Here is a 23,802-nt window from a genome sequence, read left to right as displayed (position 1 = left end):
CCGTTCTTCTGCCTGCCCGCCCTGAATCTCACGTTCATCTGCCTACCTGCCCTGAATCTCCTGTTCTTCTGCCTGCCCGCCCTGAATCTCCCATTCTTCTGCCTGCACGCCTGCCCTGAATCTCCCGTTCTTCTGCCTGCCTGCCCTGAATCTCCCGTTCTTCTGTCTGCCCGCCCTGAATCTCCCGTTCTTCTGCCTGCCCGCCCTGAATCTCCCGTTCTTCTGCCTGCACGCCTGCCCTGAATCTCCCGTTCTTCTGCCTGCCTGCCTGCCCCAAAGCTCCCATTCTTCTGCCTGCTTACCCCGAATCTCTCCTGCCGCCCCGCTCTTGCCCCGAATATGAACTCTGCAATGCAAACCCTCTCCAGTGCTGGAATAGCTGTTCTGCCTGCCCCGAATCTTTCCTGCTGCCCTGCTCTCGCCCCAAATCTCTCCTGCCCTTCCTCACACTACGAGCCTGTGGTTTTAAGCCACGGGTTTAAAGCAGGTTAAAACCACTGGCTCCAAAAAAGTAAAAAAAACAAAACAAAACTCTGCTGGGCCCGAGGTCCAGTGCATGCGCAGACGATCTCTATAGAGCGATCTGGGCAGGCATTTGGGAGCGTGATTCTGATTGCCCTCATTTGTAAGAGGGTGATTCGTGAATCAGCCCCCCGGACATGAATCGGATCCGATCCCTCATGGTTTGGATCTGATCCGTGTCCTTAGTGAATCTAGCCCTGTAAACAGACCGTCTCACAGTTGCATGAGCAGTTAGCCAGCTTGTAAAACACTGCTGACCCAGTAAACGTAGGAGATGATGCCAGAGAAAGGCCCAACTGTCATATCCATTATCAAGGCAATATTGAACCAATAATCCAGTCGTAGTACATTTTACTTGCTAACTTCCACTATATCATGTCTTCCCCTGAGTGTGACATGGTGGTTAGAGCTGCAGCCTCAGAACCTTGAGGTTGTGGGTTCAACTCCCATGCTGCTGCTTGTGACCCTGGGCAGGTCACTTAATCCCCCCATTGCCCCAGGTACATTAGATAGATAGACAGGGAAAAATGCTCAAGTACCTGAATAAATCCATGTAAACTGTTCTGACCTCCCTGGGAGAACAGTATAGAAAACTGAATGAACAAATAATGTGAAAAGTAACATAGTAGATGATGGCAGATAAAGACCCAAATGGTCCATTCAGTCTGCCCAATCTGATTCAATTAAATTTTTATTTTTTTTTCCTTAGCTATTTTTGGGCAAGAATCCAAAGCTCTGCCCGGTCCTGTTCTTAGGTTCCATCAAAGCTCACTTCAGCCCATCCACACCCTCCCAGCCATTGAAGCCCTCCCCAGCCCATCCTCCACCAAACGGCCATATACAGACACAGACCGTGCAAGTCTGCCCAGTACTGGCCTTAGTTCTTCAATATTTACTATTATTTTCTGATTCTAGATCCTCCTTGAGAAGAGGAGGCTGTGAGGGGACATGATCGAGACGTTCAAATGCTGAAAGGCATCGATAAAACAGAGCAGGAAAATAAATTATTTACATTGTCCAACGTGACACGGACAAGAGGACATGGTTTGAAGCTAAGGGGGGACAAGTCCAGGACAAATGTCCGGAAGTTCTGCTTCACGCAGCGAGTGGTAGACGCCTGGAATGCTCTCCCAAAGGAGGTTATTAAGGAATCCACTGTGCTAGGATTCAGAGGCAAATTAGATGCACATCTCCTTACGAGAGGCATAGAGGGATATGGGTGACTAAAACTACATCAGGTGTATACCTGACTGGGCCTCCGCATGTGCGGATCGCCGGACTTGATGGACCATGGGTCTGATCCGGAGATGGCAGTTCTTATGTTCTTATCCCACGCTTCTTTGAACTCTCCACCACCTCTCTCGGGAGCGCATTCCAGGCATCCACCACCCTCTCCGTAAAGTAGAATTTCCTAACATTGCTCTTGAGTCTCCCACCCCTCAGCCTCTATGCCCTCTGGTTTTACCATTTTTCTTTCTCTGGGAAAGATTTTGTTCTACGTTAAATACCTTTCAAGTACTTAAACATCTGAATCATATCTCCCCTGTCCCTCCTTTCCTCTAGGGTGTACATATTCGGGGCTTATTTGCAGCAAACTTCCTGGCTCTTCAACAATGCTTGTTTCAGGATCTTGACAGATGGGAGGGGATGACAATTGCTTGGTTAGGGCAGATTGCTGCTGTTAAGATGATTCTCTTACCTAAGTTGTTATTCCGATTCCAGCTATGTTCTTTCATACTCTTAATAGGAAGCTGTTTGCCTATATTTGGCGTCATAAGCCGCCATGGGTGCGGAGAGCGATATTGTTTCAGGCGAAATGGCAGGGGGGGATGGATGTACCAAATTTCTTTTTGTACCACCAAGCGGCTTTGCTACAAGAGGTAGCAATCTGGCTGGGTTATGTGGATCGGCCATGGGTGCCTTTAGAACAGGCTTTCATGCCTGACATTACCTTGTGGCATTTACTGTGGGCTCTTTCGAGTTTACATTCTCATTTGGGAGCCTGTATTTTCTTCAGACGCCTATTAGCTTGTTGACTGCTTTTGTTCCGGGGGGTGAGGATCCCGTCCGTTATCAGTGGATTAGAGCTGGATTGAGACAGGTGGGACAAGTTTGGCGGGAAGGTTCTGTGGTACCCTTTGATGCTTTATGGGATGAATTTGGTTTAGTGCACTCCGATGTGTTACCTTTTGCGCAATTACAGCTTTTTTTTGTTTTTTTAACAGAAAAGGGCTTATTGGAACTTGGTATTAGGTGAAACTCAGTTGGAAATAGCTTTACGAAGAGGTGTGTGTGTGGGAGGGGATTTCTCGTTTGTATGGGGCACTATTCTTTCTGGAGGCACCGAAGGATAAGTATAGCTCTCAATGGGATCAGGATTTAGGGGGAATGGGGGGGGATCCTCTTGAGTGGCGGGTGCTCTATAAGGGTCTTTTTTTCCCTTCCCGGTACATTGGTCCGTCTCAGTATGACACAGCCTGTTGGCAAGCGTGTGGGGCAGAAGGCTCCTTTCCGCATATCTGGTGGTCGTGTCCCCGAGTCAAGACCTATTGGAATATGGTGGGGCAAGTAATTGTTTGCATAACTGGGAAGCATTATCCGGTCTTATTAGCCGGTTGCTTGTTGAATGCCCCCATTCCTGGCTATACCAAGCAGGAGTATCAGTTGTCCTGAGCTCAGCTTGCCCTGGCCCACTTTTGGCGTACTTGTCATTTGCCAACTTGGGATTATTTGACTAGTCGTTTAGACTATATACATTTGATGTGTAAGTTGACTGCGATGCGTCGCCAGTGCATGGCTCCTTACCATAAAATTTGGGACATTTATGTATGGGGGATTAGGTGATGGGGGGGGAATGGGGAGGGTGGCTTGGGGGTTTTGGGTGTGGTAGTTTTGGTCTTTGTGCATCTTTCGTCTACCCCTTTCCAACAGCACTTCAGAACCGCTTTTAAGAAGCGAACCCCTCTCCTGGTGTTTTTCCCTCCCCCCGTCATTTATTTTTAATTTATTTAAAGTTGTAATTATAAACTTTCCTTTCCCCCTGTCCCTCAAAATCAGATACGTAAATGTATTCATCTGTTTTATGTCCAACCTTTTATTTTAGCGTTTTTAGCTTTGTAAACTGGCCAGATACATGTTGATGGTCGGTATATTAAAATGTAGATAAACTTGGAATGCTTGGCTGACTTTTTCCCTGGTTGGGCTGAGTGTGGAGGTTTGGGGGGTTGAGGATTGCTGTGGGGGGGATTTTCGTTTTCTCTTATCTCAGTGTTGTTTTGGCTTGTTTCTCTTTGTCATTGAGATATGGGGTCCTTGTGAGCCTCCAGCTGTGCTGTTGTATTGGTGTGTTTTTCCCAAAAACTTTGATAAAAATTTGCTTGGAAAAGGTCAGAACTTCCCAAATTTCTTCAGCACCCTCGGATGTACACCATCCGGCCCTATCACTTTATCTACCTTTATTTTAGCTAGCTCCTCACAAACACAACCCTCTGAAAATGGATCAGGGTCTATTACTCCTCCATCCCCATTCACGTTTGTCTTCTGCGGTCCTGCTCCTGGCGCTTCAGCCGTGAACATAGAACAGAAATATTTGTGAATCAATTTAGCCTTCTCCTTATCAGTCTCACAATGCCACTTTTGCACTTCTTCCTATCGCTGATATATCTAAAAAATGTTCTTCATGTTAAATCTTTGTTTCATTTTTCTGAGGATTGTGGGTTTTTATGTTTACTCAGGATTTTTAGCTTTCTAGCTAGGTTTTTGATGGTGTTTTTTAACTTGAATGTTTTACAGAATATATATTACTTTTTTACTCTTTCTATTTGATGTGTACCGTACCTTATTTTCTGTTGAACACTGCCAATGATTAAAGATTAAACCCACATGGAGTGTTCCCCTTTTTGCCCTGGATCTGTAGGATGGGAGTTTTGTCTTTTCTCCTTGGGAAGGTTGGGTCATTGGGTCTAATGTTAGTATGATCTGTTGTGTTTCAGGTTCGTGGGAGTAAAGGAGAAGTCCTCTATGTCCTTGATGCTAGTAACCCACGTCATTCCAACTGGCTGCGATTCATCCATGAAGCTCCTTCGCAGGAGCGGAAGAACCTGGCTGCCATCCAGGTAAATGGTGGGAGTTTGGTATTGCCCTCAGCTTTGTCAGTCCCTTCCCTTCGATTTACAATAGGATAATTGAAGAGGTCTTTCAGGAAATGTTCTATTAAAATACAGATGAAAAGAGATTTGCATGGCCGAAAAAGGCATTCTGGAAGACCAAATGAAACTCTCTTTGGATTAAATGCAATTAAAATAATACAGCTTGGATCAGACCAAAGGTCCGTCAACTGGCTCGCCTTTATCCACATGTTTATTTGCAGCCGAACATTAACCTGCTTCAAGTGGTGGGGTGGGTGACGGTGCCCAACGGAAGGCGGCAGATTGACTTAGAAATCAAGGACAGATGCTGATAAGCAGCTTAATGAATTTGCATAATTACAGCCACCAGGGTTCTGTGCAGGCTGATTAATTTGTTATGAAGTACAAGTAACAACGTTTAAGATGGCATTAATCTCCTAGCAACTGCCTTCTTTTAACGAATAAGACTAATTTACCTCCAAGGTCAGAAAGATTTACCAGCCACTGAATAATGGTGTAAAGGAAATTGCATTCTTTTCGTCTTTGGAGGATTTCTAGAACAAGTACAATATTGCTCTTAATATAGAACATTAAACAACAACAAAAAAGTAAATAACACAATGTTTACTAACAGAACACAGCCTTAGCCTTAGCGGGCGAGTTACTATTTCAGTATCCCAGGCAGTGCTTTCACTTCCTGACTAATTCCCCACCTGGCTGTACCTTCCAGCCTCTCAGTCCTGAAGAGTTTATTCCTTTTTCTCAAAAAGCAACTGTTAACAACAACAACAAAAAATCTTCACGAACAAAAGCAGGAAAACCAAAACCCTTCCTCATAGTTTCCCAAGCCAGAATCTCACCGCAGCATTCTGGTCTCTGGGGAGCCTTGTGGAAGCCACCAAACTCTTCTCCTGGAGTCCTGTTCCTCAGTGGATCTATGTGGCTTGTGAGGCTTCGACATAAGAGTTACCATATTGGGACAGACCGAAGATCCATCCATCCCAGTATCCTGTTTTCCAACTGTGGCCAATCCAGGTCGCAAGTATCTGGCAAGATCCCAAAACAGTAAAACAGGTTTTATGCTGCAGTGGATTTTCTCAAGTCCATCTTAATAATGGTTTATGAATTTTTCTTTTAGGAAATTATAGAAACCTTTTTTAAACCCCGCTAAGTTAGCTGCTTTCATCTCATGTGGATAAAGTTGAGCCAGTTGATGTAGTGTATCTAGATTTTCAGAAAGCTTTTGATAAAGTTCCTCATGAGAGGCTCCTGAGAAAATTAAAGAGTCATGAGATAGGTGGCAAAGTTCAGTTGTTAGGAATTGGTTATCAGATAGAAAACAGAGGGTAGGGTTAAATGGTCATTTTTCTCAATGGAGGAGAGTACTGTATATACTTGAATATAAGTCGAGGAAAAATGGTTGACTGAGCAGGAGTGTGTTTTGGTGCTGCTGCTTGGCGCTGAGCAGCTTCCTGACTGTTCAGAGTTGTTAAAATTCATGCGGATTGTGAAAAATTGCAGGCAGACCTTAGGAAATTGGAAGACTGGGCAGATGAAATGGGGTTTTTAAAAAAAATAAATCTTTGAGTTTCAAGTAAGACCAGTGCAATACATATGAATCTGTACGTATAACAAATCAAGAAAAGCACTTTAAACCTACAGATATTTGAAAGTCATCTTTTCCCCCACCCCCTTTACTTAATCAATAATATAAATGCAATTCTTCTTCCAATAACTCACTCTTATCTAAAGTAGTAATACATTCCCACCCTGGATGTGTAAGGAAATCAGACCAAAATTAAAGAGAAATGACAACTATATAGAAGCAATAAAAGATGCCAATGCCCCCCCCCCCAAGTTAAATACATTACTAGGCCCCGATATCTTAGCATTCATTTTTTCATATTTGTAGCTGGAGCATAAGTTCGCCCACCAAAAAGGGAAGTTAAGGCGATCATAGTTCTTCCAATTATGTGTTGTTATCATCTGCATGGCTTTTCCCATCATAATTAAGAAAAGACGGCATTTATAACAATCCATAGGGGGTTTAACATGTAATAGTGTTCCACAGATTATGACTTCATAAGTCAATGGGATTGATGACTCAAGTACATTAATTTAACCCCCATATCGACTTCCAAAAATGAAGTATCAAAGGACAATAGAAGAACAGATGATCCAAAGTCCCTATATCAGGATGAGACTGCCAACATCTATTAGATTTAGAACTGTCTAACTTTTGCAAACGAACTGGGGTCCAAAAAATCCTATGCAACAAAAATACCCATGTTTGTCTCATAGATGCTGACGCTGTACACCTGGCAGATGATGAAATTTATTGTGGACAAATGCAAAATGATGTGCATTGGGAAGAATAACCTGAATCACAGTTACCAGATGCTAGGGTCCACCTTGGGGGTTAGCGCCCAAGAAAAGGATCTGGGTGAAATTGTAGACAATTTGATGAAACCTTCTGCCAAAAAGCAAACAGGATGCTAGGAATTATTAAAAAAGGGATGGTTAACAAGACTAAGAATGTTATAATGCCCCTGTATCGCTCCATGATGCGACCTCACCTGGAGTATTGCGTTCAGTTCTGGCCTCCTTATCTCAAGAAAGATATAGTAGCGCTAGAAAAGGTTTAAGAAGAGCGACCAAGATGATAAAGGGGATGGAACTCCTTTCGTATGAGGAAAGACTAAAACGGTTAGGGCTCTTCAGCTTGGAAAAGAGACGGCTGAGGGGAGTCTACAAAATCCTGAGTTGAGTAGAACGGGGGGTACAAGTGGATCGATTTTTCATTCTGTCAAAAATTACAAAGACTAGGGGACACTCGATCAAGTTACAGAGAAATACTTTTAAAACCAATAGGAGGAAACTTTTTTTTCACTCGGAGAATAGTTAAGCTCGAACGCATTGCCAGAGATTGTGGCAAGAGCGGATGGTGTAGCTGGTTTTAAGAAAGGTTTGGACAAATTTCTGGAGGAAAAGTCCATATGTTAATGAAAAAGATATGGGGGAAGCCACTGCTTGCCCTGGATCAGTAGCATGGAATATTGCTTCTCCTTGGGTTTTGGCCAGTACTAGTGACCTGGACTGGCCACCGTGAGAGCGGGCTATTGGGTTTGATGAACCATTGGTCTTACCCAGTAAGGCTATTCTTATGTTCTTCCACTTCGGGGCTTGAGGGAGGGAGGAGGGCTTTGCAGAGAGGACTCTGCTATGCTGGTTCTTGGGGTCAGGGGGGATTGAGATCTGTGTTCTAATACAGCACTCTCAATCATCCAGGAAAACAATTACCCGGCATCCACCAATCCCCATGGAGGCTGGATAGCTGAGATTTTACTGTGCTTTCATTTTTCTTCCATGGAAAGTTACCTATGCAGGACCCCAGAGCTACACAGTGTTAACACCAGGATGAGAGCATGGTTTTTTTCTGCAAAGTCGCAAAACATCTGCTAACAACAATTCAAAAACACTATTTTTGTAGAGATGGCTTCCTTAAAGCCCTGCATCCATGGTGCTTTATAAAAATGAATTTAAAATTTCTCAAACATGTAACATATTGCACATGGATAAAAGAGAGAGTGGTTTAGTCAACGAGAAAAACACAAAATCTCCCAAAGACAGAATGTCAGCTTACAATTACAGCAGGCACATCGTTCTTAGGATTCAATGGATTTAAACAAACTTGGAAAATCAAGAGAAGCAGCTGCAGGTCCTAGGGGCCCTGGATGGCTGACAGCGCCTTAGCCCAACAGACTGTGTGTGGAAGCCAAAAGCCTTTGAGCAAGGAAGGCCAACAGCAAAACCTGTTTACCTACTGGTATCATAAATCTCAAGCGTTATCTGATTAACTGAGCCCTGCTCACACTCCATCTAGCCCTTAAGTCACTGGCAGGCTGCACAGACACAAGGGCAAGATGTTATTTTAAACTGTGCAATGTAATAAGATTAATTTCAACTGTCAACAGGAGATGCAATATATCTGGTATCATAATAAAAGGAAAAACTTAATACCTCTTCTAAAACTACTTTAAGTCAAAACTCGCAGGTCAGTTATGGCCTTCCAGGGCCACTTTTCATATTTTTCATCTTATGGAAACAGCGAGATATGAAAAGCATGTAATTAAACACCCTCTCCGTGGTCTGTGTTTTATGGACAGTCTAGACATGCACCAGGATTGCATCTTTACTCCTGCTCACGCCACAAACTATCATTTTCCAACCACCCCACGCAGTGTTTCCAGCAAACTAATTTTCCAACATGAAAATTAAAAATAAATCATCATTGTTAGGCTTCTAACATTGATTACAAACCAAGTCATGCTGCTCATTTGCAATTCAAGGATTTGAAAGCTAACCAAATGGTATCTATACTGCAGTATAGTGCGATGAAGCTACCAAGTAGTAAATGTAAAACAAACTTCAGAAAATATTTCTGCACTCAATGTGACATTAAACTCTGGAATTTGTTACCAAAAAACATGCTGAAAGCAGTTAGCTTAGCAGAGTTTAAAAAAGATATGGTGATTTTTCTAAAAGAGAAGTCCATAAACTATTATTAATATTTTTCTCCGGTTTGTTTTAAATCTACTACTTGGTAGCTTTATCACATGCCCCCTAGTCCTAGTATTTTTGGAAAGAGTGAACAAATAATTCACATCTATCCTTTCCACTCCACTCAGTATTTCATAGACCTCTATCATATAAACATAAAAACTCACCATTAAGTTCTATGCAGTTCACAGATATTAACAATACAAATGAATAAACTTCCAAAAGATTCTATAAAAAGATGCGTCTTTAAAGCACGTCGAAATTGTTGATACGAATTTGAAAGTGTAAATATGTGAGTCAGATCCCTAATCCATGAGGCTGCCTGGAAGGACAGCAATCGTTCCTGGAATTTCTTATATTTGCGGAAGGAAACGAGAATAGTGAATGAGATTTTTTAGAATGTTTAGAATATGTAATGATGAAAGATTCCATAAGATACTCTGGGATTAGACCTGTGATAATGCCTTAAAACAAATACAGCCAAACTTAAATTTAACCCGTGCTTCAACCGGAAGCCAATGCAATCAACGATAGAAATCGATGACATGATCATACTTCTTTAAATCAAAAATCAGTCTAACTGCTGCATTCTGAATTATGTGCAGTCTTTGAAGCTCCAGGAAGATGAACGATGCTGACTAAGGACCCCTGAGCTTCTCTTCCCTAAGCTGAAGAGCTCTAGCCACTTTAGTAACATAGTAGATGACGGCAGATAAAGACCCGAATGGTCCATCCAGTCTGCCCAACCTGATTCAATTTAAATTTTTTTTCTTCTTAGCTATTTCTGGGCAAGAATCCAAAGCTCGACCCGGTACTGTACATAGGGAAGTCGTCCCATCCCTTTTATCAATTTTGTCGCCCATCTCTGTACCTTTTCTAATTCCGCTACATCTTTTTTGAGATATGGTGACCAGAATTGCACGCAGTATTCGAGATAAGGGTGGAGAGATATTAAATTTTATTCGTAAATGGATGGGGAGCCAGTGAAATGACTTGAGGAGAGGTGTAATGTGAATATGGCGGCTCTTGTGAAATATAAATCATGCAGCAGAATTTTGCATGGATTGAAGGGAGAGAGATGGTTTAGCAGAAGACCGAAGAGAATCTAAAATCGCTAAAGAAATCTACTGTAATGGCATTTAATTTTCACAAGGGCGACTATGATAAAATGAGGAAAATGTTTAAAAAGATCTGTGGCAAAGGTCAGAAGTATAAACTAGGCATGGATATTGTTTAAAAATACCATCATGGAAGCCCAGTCCAGAAGTATTTCACTTATTGAAAAAGGTGGAAAGAAGAGAAAACGAGAGCCGGCGTGGTTAAAAAGCAAAATGAAAGAGGCAATTATAGCCAAGAAAACATCCTTTAAAGAATTATAATGGAAAAGGTCAGAGTTTCGTAGCCCATATTCCTCAACCAGCTCTTCAAAAGGGAATATGGGCTACGAAACTCTGACCTGGAGTATTGCATTCAATTCTGGTCTCCTTATCTCAAGAAAGATATAGTGGCGCTAAAAAAGGTTCAAAGAAGAGCAACCAAGATGGTAAAGGGGATGGAACTCCTCTCGTTAGGGCTCTTCAGCTTGGAAAAGAGACGGCTGAGGGGGGATAGGATTGAAGGCTACAACATCCTGAGTGGAGTAGAACTGGGTACAAGTGGATCGATTAAGTACAAAGACTAGGGGACACTCGATGAAGTTACAGGGAAATACTTTTCAAACCAATAGGAGGAAATACTTTTTTACTCAGAGAATAGTTAAGCTCTGGAACGCGTTGCCAGAGGTTCTGGTAAGAGCAGATAGCATAGCTGGTTTTAAGAAAGGAAAAGTCCATAGTCTGTTATTGAGTAAGACATGGGGGAAACCACTGCTTGCCCTGGATCGGTAGCATGGACTTTTGCTCTCCTTGGGTTTTGGCCAGGTATTAGAGACCTAGATTGGCCACCGTGAGAACGGGCTGCTGGGCTTGATGGACCATTGGTCTGACCCAGTCACGCTATTCTTATTTGAATACAGGTCTTGTCTATCTTATAGGTGAACCTAGCAAGTAAAATGATAATTACTTGATTGTTGGTTCAGATGAATGTGACTGTTGGGTGGACTGAATGGACTATGCAGGTCTCACCAGAGTCTTATTCAGGGGTATCATCATCACCTCCTTCTTCTTACTGGCCATTCCTGTCCCTGTCGCTGTCACCTTAAGATAATAGCATATGATCACACCCAAGTCTCCTTCCTCTTTCATGTACAAAAGTTCTTCATCATCTAAACCGCACTATCCCTTCAGCAATGTCGCTTGCAAATTCCCTCTGCAAGAGAAACTAAGCAGTCAATTTAGCCCCATCTGACAGTGAGTTTCCCTGGCCTGGAGAGGCCTAAGCTTAAGAATCTACAGTTAGCAAATGCAAACTTTAATTCATTTCATTCTGTGTGGTTTGCAAGTTCTACAGTGTGCATTGACTGCTGTAGGCTGCATATTTTTTGGGGGGGAGGGAGAGGGAATTAAAAGATAAAATAATCATAATGATTGTCCAATTGCACTTTTTGTGCTGTTACCCCATTCAGAATTGACTATTTGGTGAAAAGCCTGTGGCATGCTCTTTCTAGCTTAAAAAGAAGCAACTTCCAGGGCTTTGTTCTTTAATACTGCACCTATATAGTGCAATTGGATGTTTGTTCTTTATGAGGACTTTTATGAGAAATTTTTCACTCCTGATGCAGGCAAAGTGCCAAAACATGGCCATGGTTGTAGAGGTTTTTTTTAAAATCATGTCTTCTTGGTATATCCTTGGCCGTGATCCTTCATTCTTCTGAATCATCAGACTAGATAAGCCTTATAGTGAATTCTGCCAGTCCTTTTGTCATCTATGAGCCAATTGCTCTTGCAAATATTTTTATCAATTTCTGCTTTATCTTAGTTCTGTGTTCCTCAACCTTTTGACGTCTATGGACCGGCAAAAATAAAATAATTATTTTGTGGACCGGCACCGGTCTGCGGATGGCAGTTGAAGAACACTGGGCTAAGTCGTGCCCATCTCCGCCCCGCCCCCATAATAGTACTAATTGTAACACCATTTTTCCCATTCATTTTTCATATATACACACATACAATATAATCGTATTAACAACACACAAAGCACACCGTATGCTTTTCAACATTCATTCCTACCAGAAAACAGATAACCCCATGCGAATACAGGACCAAAAACTAAAAGTACTAATATTCACAAACAAACCCTAAGATGCAAGACTCTGCATGCAGTACAATCCCAGAGAAAAAGATACAAATGCATTTCTTCCTGAACAGAGAAATCAATCACTAAATAAAAGCATTTCCCCTACCGTTGTTGTCTCTCCCCCTCCTTGCGACGTCAGAGGGAAGGCTTCCAGATGAGGCGCGGGATGCGCGCGAGGAGCCACTTCCCACAGCTTTGTACCTAGCCAAAACCCAAGGTGTAGCAACATTCTATGCTACCAATCCAGGGCAAGCAGTGGCTTCCCCCAAGTCTTTCTCAATAACAGCCTATAGACTTTTCCTCCAGGAATTTGTCCATACCTTTCTTAAAACCAGCTACACTATCTGCTATCCGCTCGTACCACAACCTCTGAATGCAACTCTCTCTCTTGCATATACATTAGGAATATCCTGAAAATTCATTGGAAGTTCTTGAGGACTGGCAATAAAGACAAAAAATCTGGAACCTTTGTGAGTGGGTGGTCAAAAAGGCAAACACCTACAAATGTCGAGAGAAATGATTGCTTTCTAGAACAGATTGACCCATTTTGTTCTGGTTTTAATGCACTTTTGAGTTTTCTGGGTGATGATGCAATGTCTTGGTTTTTATGCTTTTTGGTAGGAGGGGGAAAACATTTTCTACTTGGCTGTGAATGATATTGAGGCCAACATGGAGCTTCTGATTGGTTACCTGGACAGCGACATGGAGGATGCTGAAGAGGAGGTGGACGTGGTGGTTGTGAACAAGGAAGATGAAGAAACAAAAGAAGTGCCTCAACCTGCAGAAAAAGGTAAAGCAAATGGTCCACCAAGCCCAGCATCTTGTTTGACAATGTCCAATCTGCTTATTTGACAATAACCGATGATTCTTAATGGGTTTGTCCCTTTCTTGTTGCTCACAGCCAGAAATAGGAGATGAAAATCATCACACCTGCCTGTCTAATGTGCTGGTTTATTTTTATCTATTTATTTAAAACATTTCTATTCCGCTTAAAACCTAAAGCAGATTACAATAGAAGAAACATAGAAACATGATGGCAGAAAAGGGCTATAGCCCATCAAGTCTGCCCACTCTTACTGACCCACCCCATTAAGTCTGAGTACTAATGACCTAGTTCCTTAACTCGACTCTCGTAAGGATCCTACTAATAAAACATACATAACTTATCAGGTCAATAAAACATCAGTAGATCACAAATATTAAAACTACTACAGAATGGTTAACTGTCAAACTATCCTTAAAACAGAAAATAAAGTTACAGTTCAAAGACTCTGCTGCAGAGATCATCCATTCTAATGAATGCCTTGAAAAAGCCATTGAATTTTGAAGTGTTTTAAAAGATTTCAAATTTTGACGTAATCTTAAAGAACCTGATGAGGCACTGAGATGGCCGTTGACCACGTTTTCATACGGTGTATCTCATTTACTGACACAATCGTTAATGTCATTGCTGACTGTGATCGCAAGGAACAAGTTGGCAAATATTTCTTTAGAATTTGTGTCCGATACCAAGGAGCTGCCCCATAGTCCACTTGATGAATAATTGTTACTTTTTCAACTGAGTGGATTAAAAACTGGCTGGAGCATAGGAAACAGAGAGTGAGGGTAAATGGACAATACTCGTACTGGAAGAGCGTCACCAGTGGGGTGCCGCAGGGCTCAGTGCTTGGACCCGTGCTCTTCAACATATTTATAAATGATCTGGACATTGGTACGACAATTGAGGTGATTAAATTTGCAGGTGATATGAAGTTATTCAGAATAGTGAAGACACAGGGGAATTGCAAAGATTTGCAACGTGACATAATCAAGCTTGAGAAATGGGCATCGACATGGTAAATGAGGTTCAACATGGATAAGTGTAAAGTGATGCATGTCTCATGCACAAATCTCATGCACAAATACAGGATATCCGGGGCAGTACTTGGAGAGACCTCCCAGGAAAGAGACTTGGGAGTTCTGATCAACAAGTCAGTGAAGCTGTCTACACAATGTGCGGCGGCAGTGAAAAGGGTGAACAGAATGCTAGGAATGATTAAGAAGGGGATCACGAACAGATCGGAGAAGGTTATCATGCCGCTGTATCGGGCCATGGTACGCCCTCACCTGGAATATTGTGTCCAGCACTGGTTGCCATACACGAAGAAGGACATGGTGCTACTCGAAAGGGTCCAGAGAAGAGCGACTAAAATGGTTAAGGGGCTGGAGGAGTTGCCGTACAGTGAGAGATTAGAGAAACTGGGCCTCTTCTCCCTTGAAAAGAGGAGATTGAGAGGGGACATGATCGAAACATTCAAGGTGCAGAAGGGAATAGACTTGGTAGATAAGGACAGGTTGTTCACCCTCTCCAAGGTAAGGAGAATGAGAGGACACTCTCTAAAGCTAAAAGGAGATAGATTCAATACAAACATAAGGAAGTTCTTCTTCACCCAGAGTGTGGTAGAAAACTGGAATGCTCTCCCGGAGTCTGTCGTAGGGGAAAACACCCTCCAGGGATTCAAGAGAAAGTTGGACAAGTTCCTGCTAAACTGGAACGTAAGCAGGTAAGGCTGGACTCATTTAGAGCACTGGTCTTTGGCCGCGTGAGCAGACTGCTGGGCACGATGGACCACTGGTCTGACCCAGCAGCAGCAATTCTTATGTTCTTAACGGGTAACCAATGTATTTGTATTAACACTGGAGAAATATGTTCCTATTGTGATACCCCAGGGACCATTCTAGCTGCCGTATTTAGCATTACTTGCAAGTTGTGCTGCTCAATTCAGGGAAAAATTTTTCGATTCGATTCCTGGGTGTTTATTTCATACCTCCTGGTGGACTTATTTTGTAGTCTCTTCACTCGCCCCACCCCCTTTGCTCTCTCCTACCCATGCTGATGCTGTGTTGTAAACAAAATAAACCAAAAAAAGGCTAGGACCTAACACCAGCTCTGGCAGGATACACATTTCAAATCTGACATATTGTAATCACAAAATAGAAAATAAAATGATTTTTCTACCTTTTGTTGCCTGGTCATTTTATTATTCAAATCATGTTGGTCCCAGGCTCTGTTTTCTGTTTGTCTTCTGTTGACTCGCTCACCAGTGTCTCCTACCCATTTGACGTTTTCTTCTTTCTCTGTGCTCACCATCCATCTTCCATCTCTGTACCTTTCCTTCCACTGCCATATCCAACATTTCTTTCCCACTGTTTACCGTTTCTCTCTCTCTCTTTGCCTTGAGCCTTGGGTTAAACCACTCTGTTCCCCTCCATGCAGCATTTCTCCCTTCCTCCTGTCCTCTACCCTTCTGTATTAGTTTATTTTGTATCAATTTAGTTGACCCTATTTCATATTCAGTTCTTAAATTTTATGGTTTTTTTTAAATGACTTTTTATATTGTTGTATTTCACTTTGTAAAAAAAGATAAGCGATTATATCAATTTTTAATAAAAACTTGAAATGTCTTTCTCTCTCCTCTTGCACCATCTCTCCCTGCTGTCCACCCTATGTCCAACATTTCTCCATCTCTCTTCTCCATGCATGCCTCTCTCTCCTCCACCATATGAAGGATTTCTCCCTCTCACCCCTCTATACCTCTTTGTTGCATTCCCTTCCTCTCCTCTACCCCAAGCCCAATAATACTTCCTCTCTTCCCCCATGTGCATCAGCTTTCCATCCCTCCTATTTCCCTGTGCATCAGCTTTCCGTCCCTCCATCCCTCCCCTTGTGCAGCATTTCCCGACTGACCCTTCCCCCCCAAGATCTCACATACTGTAGGGTCTTCTAATGCAGCGGCAGTGGATGGCTAGCAGACGCAGGCTTCGAACAGACTACTTGTGGCCTTCCCCATCAGGGCCTTCCCTCTGCTACGTCACTGATGACATCACTGATGACATGGCAGAGGGAAGCTCTGGCAGGAGAGGCCGCAAACAGCCTGTTCAGAGCCTGCGTCTGCTAACCATCCACTGCCATTGCTGCTGCTGCCTTAGGAGGCCCTGGAGGTATATTGGGCCTCACTGGGAGGAGGCTGTTCACTGAATCGGTGAGTCTGATTTTGGGGGGAAACTAATCAATTCACCGAAGTGAATCGGCAAATCGGGCAGCACTACTTGCAAGACCTGCACTTTAGACTTAGCAATGCGTAAAAACAATGTGTTATTAATGAGCCTGTCTTCCAAATCCAGTGGTTTCTAGCTTTTCAAGCCCTAGCACATGTATTAACAAAAATATCCAGCACACCTTCTATGTAAGGTTTCAAGGTTTATTAAATATTTGATGAATCGCTATATCTTTATACAAAGCGATGTACATAATAATAAAATACAATTGAGTTAAAAATCATACAGTATATATATAAACAATAGAAATCCAACATGACCAACAACAATTGGGAGGGAAGGGGGGTTAAAGTTACATCTATTGTGTTGAGAAATACATTTAAGGAAAAAAAACATTGGGGAATAAGGGGATTTTAAAAGCGAAATTGATAAACTAAAATAAATTTTAGATATTAAAAGCCTGTTTAAAAAGAAATGTTTTCAAGGATTTCTTGAAGGATAAAATGTCTTTTTCAATTTTTATGTATTGGGGCAATGAATTCCACCATTGGGGGCCAACTACAGAGAACATATCTAATCTTCGAGTACCTATTATTTTTAAGGAGGGAACAACTAATAGGTTTTGGGAAGATGATCTAAGTGGACCTGGAGAAGAAAAATATGGCCTAAAGAAAAGGCTAAGGAAGTACTGAATGTTCCACTAGAGGCTGTAAAGACTTGAGAATCCTCAGAAGTGGGGAAGAGGAGATGCCATGTGCAGTGTGTAAGAAAATGAGGGTATGCCAGTAATAGAGAGTGACACAGGGTCAGGTACCCATGGGGTGGGGATGGGAACAGAGCAGGGATACACAAGGGTGACCCGGTCGACATTGTATATCTGGATTTTCCGAAGGTGTTCAACAATGTTCCGCATGAACGACTACTTTGAAAAATTGAGATCCATGGAATAGAGGGTGAAATACCCATGTGGATTAAAAACTGGCTAGTGGATAGGAAACAGAGAGTGGGGGGTAAATGGACAATACTCGAACTGGAAGGACGTCACCAGTGCTCTTCAACATATTCATAAACGATCTGGAAATGGGTACGACGAGTGAGGTGATTAAATTTGCAGACGATACGAAGTTAGTCAGAGTAGTGAAGACGCAGGGGAATTGTGAAGATCTGCAACACGACATAACCACGCTCGAGAAATGGGCAGCGACATGGCAAATGAGGTTCAACATGGATAAGTGTAAGGTAATGCATGTCGGTATCAAAAATCCCATACACGAATACAAGATGTCCGGGGCGGTACTCGGAGAGATCCCCCCAGGAAAGAAATCCGGGAGTATTGGTCGACAAGTCAATGAATCCGTCTGCGCAATGCGCAACGGTGGAGAAAAGGGCGAACAGAATGCTAGGAATGATTAAGAAGGGGATCACGAACCGGGCTATGGTACACCCTCACTTGGAATACTGCGTCCAGCACTGGTCGTCGTATATGAAGAAGGACACGGTACTACTTGAAAGGGTCCAGAGAAGAGCGACTAAAATGATTAAGGGGCTGGAGGAGTTGCCATACAGTGAGAGATTAGAAAAACTGGGTCTCTTCTCCCTTGAAAAGAGGAGACTGAGAGGAGACATGATTGAAACATTCAAGATAATGAAGGGAATAGACTTAGTAGATAAAGACAGGTTGTTCACCCTCTCCAAGGTAGAGAGAACGAGAGGACACTCTCTGAAGTTAAAAGGGGATAGATTCTGTACGAACGTAAGGAAGTTCTTCTTCACCCAAAGAGTGGTGGAGAAGTGGAATGCTCTTCCGGAGTCTGTTATAAGGGAAAACACGCTCCAGGGATTCAAGACAAGGTTGGACAAGTTCCTGCTGAACCGGAACGAACGCCAGTAGGGCTGGTCTCGGTTAGGGCACAGGTTTTTGACCTGGGGGCCGCCACGTGAGCGGTCTGCTGGGTGTGATGGACCACTGATATGACCCAGCAGCGACAATTCTTATATTCTTATGTTCTAGAGCTCGCGGGAACAGGGACAAACTTTGTCCCCGTTTCATCTCTAAAACCTTTGAGACTAAAATCAATATGTTAAAACTTAACACACCTTAACATAGAAACATAGAAGATGAGGCCAGAAAAGGGCTACAGCCCATCAAGTCTGCCCACTCTGCTTACCCACCCCCTGTCTATGCCCTAATGACCCTTGTAGGGATCCCACATGGGTATCCCATTTCTTCTTAAAGTCTGGCACGCTGTCTGCCTCGATCACCTGCACTGGAAGCTTGTTCCAATGATCAACCACTCTCTCTGTGAAGAAATACTTTCTGGTGTTGCCATGAAATTTTCCGCCCCTGAGTTTGAGCGGGTGCCCTCTTGTGGCCGAGGGTCCCTTGAGAAAAAAAATATCATCTTCCACTTCGACACGTCCCGTGAGGTACTTAAATGTTTCGATCATGTCTCCCCTCTCCCTACGTTCCTCAAGAGTGTAGAGCTGCAATTTGTTCAGTCTCTCTTCGTACGAGAGACCCTTGAGCCCCGAGATCATCCTGGTGGCCGTCCGTTGAACCGATTCAATTCTGCGCACATCTTTACTGTAATGTGGCCTCCAGAATTGCACACAGTACTCCAGATGAGGTCTCACCATGGCCTTGTACAACGGCATTATGACTTCAGGCTTTCGGCTGACGAAACTTCTATTGATACAACCCAATATCTGCCTTGCCTTAGATGAAGCCTTCTCCACTTGATTGGCAGTTTTCATGTCTGCACTGATGATTACTCCTAAATCTCGTTCTGCTGAAGTCCTAGTTAAAGTTTCTCCGTTCAAGAAGTACGTCCTGCATGGATTTCCGCTTCCGAGGTGCATGACCTTACATTTGTTAGCATTGAAGCCTAGCTGCCAGGTTGAGGACCAACTTTCCAATGTAAGCAGGTCCTGCGCCATATAATTCTGTAAACTGCATTCACTTACTATATTACATAGTTTGGCGTCATCGGCGAATAGTGTTATTTTACCTTGAAGCCCTTGAGTCAGATCCCCTATGAATATGTTGAAAAGGAGTGGACCCAGGACCGAGCCCTGCGGCACTCCACTGGTCACCTCCGATGTTTTAGAGAGGGTACCATTAACCACCACCCTCTGAATTCACTGATTAAAAAAAAAAATTACTGAAGCTGCATTTGGACTTCAATGAACTACTGTTAAATGACATCAGTTGTGTCTTTTCTGCCATCTGCAATGTCCTTCCATCATGTGCCCAGCTGCTCAGGCATCTTTCTGTTACTGCAACAGATTTATCCATCGTTGCTGGCATCAAGGAACATTTCTAACACTTATTTGATTCGACTTAATAGATATGCATTTTCCTGTTCATCCACTACACAGTTTAGGTTCTCTTCTACACTCATGTCTGAAAGGCAATCCAGTTACCTTCCTAGATGTAAAAACATTCGCGACTGAATCTTTGGGAAGGTTGTACCGAAACCAGATCAAAATGAAAGACTCTATTTGTGATTTATAAACAGTTGTACAGAACATTGTCCCTTTTTATACTTTAATATAAAGATTTAAATATAAAATCATAAGTGTTCAAGGCTTGTGCAAATAAGGACAGTTCATGAGGATGGGGACAGAGCTCGCAGGGGACAGGGGCAAACTTTGTCCCTGTGTCATTCTCTAGCCAGTAATTCACCCCAAATGTAGAAGGGGAGGATAGGATGTGGACAAGGTAAAGGCATGCACTCTGGAATAATGACAAATAATACTACTGGAAGCACTGTACTGAAGACAGCACTGTAGAAGACGCATGCAAGAGATGGTCCCTGCTCAAAAAAGCTTACAATCTAATTAAGATGGACTTAGAACAAAGGCTTATGCATGTTACTTAGGTGAGGAAATATAAGGGACTAGAGGGAATGGTAACAGATATGGATGCCTTACAAGTTGGGAGGGTAGCCTGAATTTGAACACCATGAGAGGTGGGGTGGAAGCTCACACATTCTCTTGTTTTGTGGTTTTATCATCTATGAGTACATAACTATAACAATACTAAGAGTTTATATAAAGAATATACAGTATATGAAACTGAAAATCAGAATATAAAAAAACTAGTTATAAAAGTTTAGAATATAAGGACATACTAATCCCAGAATATGTATTCCCTATTTATACCCTGGTTGGTTTATAGAGAGTGAATAGTTGGTCAGACTGGATGGACCATTCGGGTCTTTATCTGCTGTCATTTACTATGTTGCTATGTTTTATTCTTTATCAGGGGGTTTCTAAACCCAAAAAGCTTTTATGTATTGAATTTAAATGAAGAGATGAAGCAAATGATGTGTACCTGACAGGATCTGATTTCTAAAAGTCTCAAAAAAGAAAATAAAAAGAACAATTTCCATGTGAGAATTTTAAATTCAGTTCTTGCCACAGCTGGCAGCCAGTGGAACGTGCATTTGGGTGATTGTGTCTCGTCAGTGCTGTCACCACTGCTTTTGTCTTCTTACACAGATACACTCAACGCTAAAGAGGACCATGCTTGTCCGCACTGCGAGTCCAGCTTCCCCAGCCAGGAGGTGCTGGCTGAGCACCTTCAGACGCTGCACCAGAAACCCAGTGAAGACAAAGAATTTAAATGCAGGCACTGTGGCAAGAAGTTCCCAGTAAAGCAGGCTTTACAGAGACAGTACGTACAGATCAGCATGCTTCCTAGAGCTTCATTCTGCTTTCTCTGTCAGTATGGCACTGAAGCACGTCTGTACTATAGCTGGCCTTTCAAGCTTAGCTGTTGTGTGCTGTGAAGCACATGGCTGAAGTTCGGCTTATACTACTGTGCCGTCACATGTGCTTTTTGTGTGTGCCATTGGAGAGAAGCCGAAGGATGTTTATATGAAAGAGTTTCTGGTAGTTTCATGCTTGCTAGTAAGTTTTTTCTCTTGTGGAAGAACTTCTATTAAAACAACAAATAGATGATTGCAATAGAGACACGAGCACAATACAGGAACACATTTTTAATCCCAATTTCACTCCTTTGTGAAACTATTCCCCCCCATGGGGGTCAGATCCAAAATGTGGTTCAAAACAGAGTCACTAGGTAGTCTCAGCCATGTCAGGGGCCTTCCCACAGTGTCGGTGTACATCCTGGAATCCAAGAAGTCGCAGTGAGCTTTATTCAGAAGGAAGAGGGAACATGAATAATCTAAGGAAATACTGTTTTTACAGAAAGGGTGGTAAATGCGTGGAACAGTCTCCCCGAAGTGGTGGTGGAGAAAGAGACTGTGTCTGAATTCAAGAGGGCCTGGGATCTCTCAGAGAGAGAAAGAGATAATGGTTACTGCGGATGGGCAGACTGGATGGGCCATTTGGCCTTTATCTGCCATCATCTTTCTATGAATGCAGGTAGGAAGAGGAAGGCTCTACCGATGATGATCTGCAGGAGTCTTGGTGCACAGATGGCGATTATAGCGCTTCACAGTGGTGAGTTTCATGAGAAAATTGGAATATGGGACTGTGGAAGTGATGAGGTAAGTGGTTAAACAATGGCAGATAAAGACAGCAAGGCTGGTCTGCCTCATGCAGGTAGTTTTTAGCTGTTTGCTTCAGGCTTTACAGCAAGAGGTAGAGTGAACCAAGAAGAAAAGTGTCAAAGAGGCACCGGGCGAGAGGTTTGACTTGGTCTGTTGTGCTTTGACTGACTAGTTGCTCTTTGGAATAACTAATGGGTTGGGCTGGCCCTGGATATATCTGAAAGTGGAAAGGAGCTTAAAAACTGCTCTCTACTTAAGAAGGAAGCCAGTAGAAGGACTAAAAAATGGAATAAAATAAGCAGACTTGATGAACCTTTGGTCTATTGCTGAATGCAAATCACCTCGAGCTACCAGTGAAAAGTTGTGAGCCAGTTCCAAATAAACTTTCCAGGAATAGGTAGAGGAGAGCGTCCCAAAAGGAGACGTCATTATATTGCGTTGAGCTAGGGTGTTCATCACCAGTGTGAAAGAGCTAGGTTAGCTGTCTTCTGTCAGTGGTGGGAGGGATCAGATTCCATGATGTCGTCTTCTCAACAGCTTCATTAAAGCTCTTCTCATTCCCATTAGTTGTAAAGCCATGTTTCTCTACCTTGAAGGAAATCTGAGCTCTCTTCATTTCTTGAAAGCTCTTCTGCAGGCCCAAGACAAATGTCAGGAAGTTCTGTTTCGCACAGCGAGTGGTGGACGCTTGGAACGCTCTCCCGGAGGAGATTGTGACGGAGACCTCCATTATAGGATTCAAGGGCAAGTTGGATGCATACCTCCTTGCAAATCACATTGAGGGATATAGGTAAACAAGGTCTCATCTGGGAACACCTAGGTCTTCATTAGGAAGTACCTAGTTGGGCCTCCGCATATGCGGGTCACCGGACTGGATGGACCAAGGGTCTGATTCGGTGAAGGCATTTCTTATGTTCTTATGGATAGAAACATAGAATATGACGGCAGAAAAGGGCTGTAGCCCATCAAGTCTGCCCACGCTAATGACCCACCCCCAGACTTCACCCGGCTAGAGATCCCACATACATATCCCATTTCTTTTTGAAATCGAGCACGCTGCTGGCGTTAATCACCTGCAATGGAAGTTCATTCCAATTATCGACTACCCTTTCGGTGAAGAAATACTTCCTGGTGTCGCCATGAAATTGCCCACCTTTGATTTTCAGCGGATGACCTCTTGTGGTTGAAGGTCCTTTAAGAAAGAAGATATCGTCTTCCACCTCTATGCGGCCCGTGATATATTTAAAAGTCTCAATCATGTCCCCCCTCTCTCTACGTTCCTCGAGCAAGTATAGTTGCAGTTTATTCAGTCTTTCCTCATATGGGAGGTTCTTGAGTCCCGAGACCATCCTGGTGGTAATTCGCTGAACCGACTCGATTCTCTGCACATCTTTTTGATAATGTGGTCTCCAGAATTGAACACAATATTCAAGATGAGGTCTCACCATGGATCTGTACAGGGGCATTATGACTTCGGGCCTCCGGCTGACGAAACCTCTACGGATGCATCCCACCATTTGTCTAGCCTTGGATGCAGCTTTCTCCACCTGCTTGGCAGTTTTCATGTCTTCACTAATGATTAGTCCCAAATCACGTTCTGCCCTAGTCCTAGCTAAGGTCTCACCATTCAGAGTGTAAGTTCTGCATGGGTTTTTGCTGCCAAGGTGCATGACCTTACATTTTTTGGCATTAAAGCCCAGCTGCCAAGTCGAGGACCAATGTTCCAATAAGAGCAGGTCCTGCTCCATACTGTCGGGTAAGGTGCTGTTATCTACTATGTTGCATAGTTTGGCGTCGTCGGC

At 43.0% G+C, this 23,802-nt stretch overlaps 1 protein-coding gene across 5 annotated transcripts in view; it reads left to right on the top strand.

Annotated features, from left to right (window-relative positions):
* The window catches only part of PRDM5 (PR/SET domain 5), a 192,377-nt gene that overhangs the window by 11,916 nt on the left and 156,659 nt on the right, over nucleotides 1–23,802 (top strand). For all 5 annotated transcript variants that reach the window (XM_033938221.1, XM_033938203.1, XM_033938213.1 and 2 more), the window contains 3 exons: nucleotides 4,515–4,637; nucleotides 13,065–13,233; nucleotides 20,985–21,159. In XM_033938221.1, coding sequence (XP_033794112.1) covers nucleotides 4,515–4,637; nucleotides 13,065–13,233; nucleotides 20,985–21,159 — 467 coding nt within the window. The remainder of the gene's footprint in view (nucleotides 1–4,514; nucleotides 4,638–13,064; nucleotides 13,234–20,984; nucleotides 21,160–23,802) is intronic.

The sequence above is a fragment of the Geotrypetes seraphini genome, chromosome 1 (assembly GCF_902459505.1).
Source record: "Geotrypetes seraphini chromosome 1, aGeoSer1.1, whole genome shotgun sequence".
Taxonomy (NCBI): Eukaryota; Metazoa; Chordata; class Amphibia; order Gymnophiona; family Dermophiidae; genus Geotrypetes; species Geotrypetes seraphini.
This window is presented reverse-complemented; position numbering and strand designations above follow the sequence as displayed.